Below are 3,669 nucleotides of genomic sequence, written 5' to 3' on the forward strand. Positions count from 1 at the left end.
ACTGACGAACATTCTACAATGTGCAAGCAAAGATAAACTGATGTAAAATATAGAATGTACACGCGAAACTGCAATGTAGAATGAAGTAGCCACAATTATCGAGTTTAATAAGACCAGAGCACCCGTTGCAACCGACTGAACCAATAATGCATGATGCTGGATGCGAATTCAGTCATTGTAAGAGGGAATTCAGCACCTGGAACGAGCATAGCATAATCGAACTCGATAGAACTGTTCTGAGCAACTAAAACTACCAATGCAGGCGCCACAATCACCAAAATCCACGCAATGATTCAACCCTAACTACTAAATCAGCAAACCAGGAATAAGAAACATCTTCAGATGATCATTTCAGTGGCCCGCGACGAACTGGCGAGCAAGACCGGAGTGCATCACATCATGGGTGTCCAGAGGAAGAGAACAAACGAGGGCCGCCGAACACCTGGGCAGATCACAGCAACGACGCGCCGACCAGGGCGGCGACAGAGGCCACCATGGCCGCGAAGCCCGTGCCCACCGCGACGGCGCCGCTCTTGTCGCCGGCCTTGTCCGCCTCGTCTCCGTCCGGCGCGTCGGCGGGGGCCATGTCAGGGGAATCAGCCGGCGGCGCGGGCGGGGAGTGCGACTTGCCCTTCGGCTTCTTCTTCTCGTGCTGCTTGGTGGGAGCGGGCGCCGGCGCGGAGGCGGCCTCTGGCGCAGGGGCGGACGCCGGCGTGTCGGCCGACGCTCCAGCGGGCGCGGGCGACGGGGCGCCGCCGAAGAGCTCGGGAGGCAGCAGGACGCTGTCGACCGTGTGCACGGCCACCGGGGTGTCGTCGAGCACCGTGGAGGCGACGCGGGACTTGTCCATGCCGGTGTCCATGGACACGTCGTCGCCCCTGGCCACGACGGAGAGGTCGTACTTCCCCTTGCCGGTGGAGGCGAGGGTCGGGATGCCGCCCCTGATGGTCTTGAGCGAGGCCTTGGGCGCGTACTGCGGCAGGGCGTGGTACTCGAGCAGCGTGACGAGGTCGGCGGCCGTGAGCTTGGCCAGATCCGGGAGGCCCTTGGCGTGGAACGCGTCGTCCGTGGGCGCGAACAGGGTGAGCGCCTTGTCCATGGCCGCCTGGTACGTCTTGATGACCCCGGACGACACGACGAGCGCGGCGAACCGCTTGCAGCCGGCCTTCTCGAGGAGCGCGGTGAGGTTGGTGGAGGCGGCGGAGGCGGCGGTGAAGAGGCCGGGGAAGGTGATGGGGTCGGAGACCTCGAGGACGGAGAGGTTGTAGGGCTCCTCCTTGACGGACTTGGTGTAGGTGGCCTGGAACTTGGCGCCGGGCTGGGCGGACGCGAAGCCGACCTTGCCGCCGCGGAGGTTGGTGATGTTGACGTGGCCCATGTCCCCCGAGGCGTCGCCGGTGGTCTGGTAGAGCGTGGTGGTGAGCTCGGAGCCGCCGTGGAGGGAGTGCAGCTTCTTGGGGTCGTAGTAGTCGAGGAGGGTGAGGAGGCGGAGCGCGTTCTTGACGTCGGCGAGGGAGAGGTTGGAGACGAGCGAGGACATGGCGCCGTTGGTGAGGACGAGGGAGGTCACCGTGCTGCGGCCGTTGATCTCGTCGCAGACCTTGGTCTGGGAGAGGTAGCTGTTGTACAGCGAGTACTCGGAGTAGCCCTCGAGGATGGCCGTGATGTTGTGGGCGCGGGCGGCGGAGACGGCGGCGAGGGAGACGGCCAGGAGGAAGAGGAGGCGGTACGCGGCGGCCATGGCGGTGGTGGCGGTGGGGAATGGGGAAAGATTTGTTGTGCTGTGCTGCGTGGCGTGGGGGTTTTAGCTTTCTGCGTCTGGGTTTTTGGCCGTTTGGGGAACTGGATTGAGGTGTGGTTGGGTTACTTTGACCATGGTTAGGTTTGATTAGGTGTGGGGCACTAATGTCTGGGCGTGTTCCAGCGCGTTGAGAGCTGTGATGATCTTCGGCGGTGGGGGGAGACCTTTGCTTCCGTGTGAAGATTGGCCTGTTCTGTTCCTATCTCAAAAATAGTTTGGCCTATTCAGTTTCTCAAATCCGAATGAAATATTAGGAACTTTGTGTCCAATTCATGTAGGATCGTGTCGGTTATGCTCTTTTTCTCTCTTTTTTTATACAAGCTTAGAGCATCTTTAGGGCTCCTTTGATTCAAAGGATTTGCATAGGAATTGTGTAGGATTTGGTTCCTATGGGAAAAATTCCTATACATGTTATTTGATTCATAGGAACATATCCTATAGGAAAAATTCCTATAGGAATCTTGTAGTGTAATTCCTATAGGAAAGAAGCATTAGCTCATACCTCATGGAAAAATTCCTTTGCTACAATCAAACAAACTTCATCTTCCTATAGGTTTCAAGTAGACATGCCATTCTAATCCTATACATTTCCTATTCCTATGCTTTTCCTATCCTTTAAATCAAAGGAGCCCTTACCGGCCTCGTAACTATCGCGGCAACAACACCGAACGTGAAGTTTTTGGAGCGTCGAGATATGGTCATATTTCTTTCGGATTTCAGAAATTGAACAAAGTTTGGACTACCAATATGATTTGAAATAAACTAAGCAGCAGGTAAATTGTACATTTAGGTTTTTTAAATGAAAGTTTAAAAAATCTAAAACTAAACCCAATCTAGTGGTGGTGGTCGAACAAGATGAAGTTGAGAGTGCCATTCACAGGGTTGATTTCGCCATTGTCCACGTCGTCGCTGTCCCATAAAGCTGCAATGCATCTCTTGTTCGCTTCACTTTTTAGGGATCGGCTACCGTAACAAGCTTATTACAATAGTTATCTTTGAGACATAAGCACATGATTAAAATATCTCTATGTTGATAACAAACACACAAAATCATTTTAGTAGGAAAATACCCTTTCAGATTCGACAGTTTGAACCGGCAGTAGATCTAGCGGCAATATGAACCGGCAGCATCGAATCTCGCTGCGCCGCTCTTGTCCTGCACGAGGCACGGGAGGGACCGACACGCGAAGGGACTTGAGGTACCAGCCTCTACCCGGTAGGCTAGCATCCAACCATGGCATCGGTCGGTTCGCCTCCCACAGTTGACGCGCAAACTCCACTTGGATGTAGCAAAGCGATGCCATTGCTTCTTGCCGCCACACGAGGAGGAGCCGACCTCATCGCCATGCTTTGCCTTGCGGAAGGGCCAGCTTTTACCCATGGTCTAGGTCGGAAGAAGGGGTGCCAAGGACTAGGACGATGGCAATGGCGTGGACGAGGAAATGGTTGCCGCCTCTTTAAAAGACTGGCATGTTGCCTCGCCTTCAATGCTCTAGCGTTGATGCCGAAGCGACGCCACCAGCGCAGGCGCACGGAAGGCGCGGTGCGAAATTAACGCGACGCGAAAAGATGTTGAGCGCCGCCCATCGGTACTCACGCACGAAAGGCAAAACACGCTTGGTCGCTAGGAGGCGGGCCTAAGTGCCAAGGGGCGGATGCCCGCACTGTGTCCTCCTAGACACGTTCACGACGAGTATTTAAACCGCATTTACTTTTCTGCGGATAGTGTGATCAGTATACGTCGAGCCGCTAAGTTGAGGTGTAAATTATTTTTCAATGGCATCATCATAAATAAACACAAACAGAGCCGCTGGACATGGCGTGAGGCTGCGAACGTGAAAAGAAAAAGGTGATCGCGAGCGCCTCGT

The 3,669-nt window shown here is 54.8% G+C and overlaps 1 protein-coding gene across 1 annotated transcript; it reads right to left on the bottom strand.

Annotated features, from left to right (window-relative positions):
- Positions 1 to 451: 451 nt before the first annotated feature.
- On the bottom strand, positions 452 to 1,741 carry LOC124670073 (fasciclin-like arabinogalactan protein 8). Its single transcript, XM_047206583.1, has one exon. It carries the CDS (start codon positions 1,739 to 1,741, stop codon positions 452 to 454), a length of 1,290 nt encoding a protein of 429 aa, XP_047062539.1.
- Between the last annotated feature and the right edge of the window lie 1,928 nt (positions 1,742 to 3,669).

Source organism: Lolium rigidum, chromosome 7, assembly GCF_022539505.1.
Source record: "Lolium rigidum isolate FL_2022 chromosome 7, APGP_CSIRO_Lrig_0.1, whole genome shotgun sequence".
NCBI lineage: Eukaryota > Viridiplantae > Streptophyta > Magnoliopsida > Poales > Poaceae > Lolium > Lolium rigidum.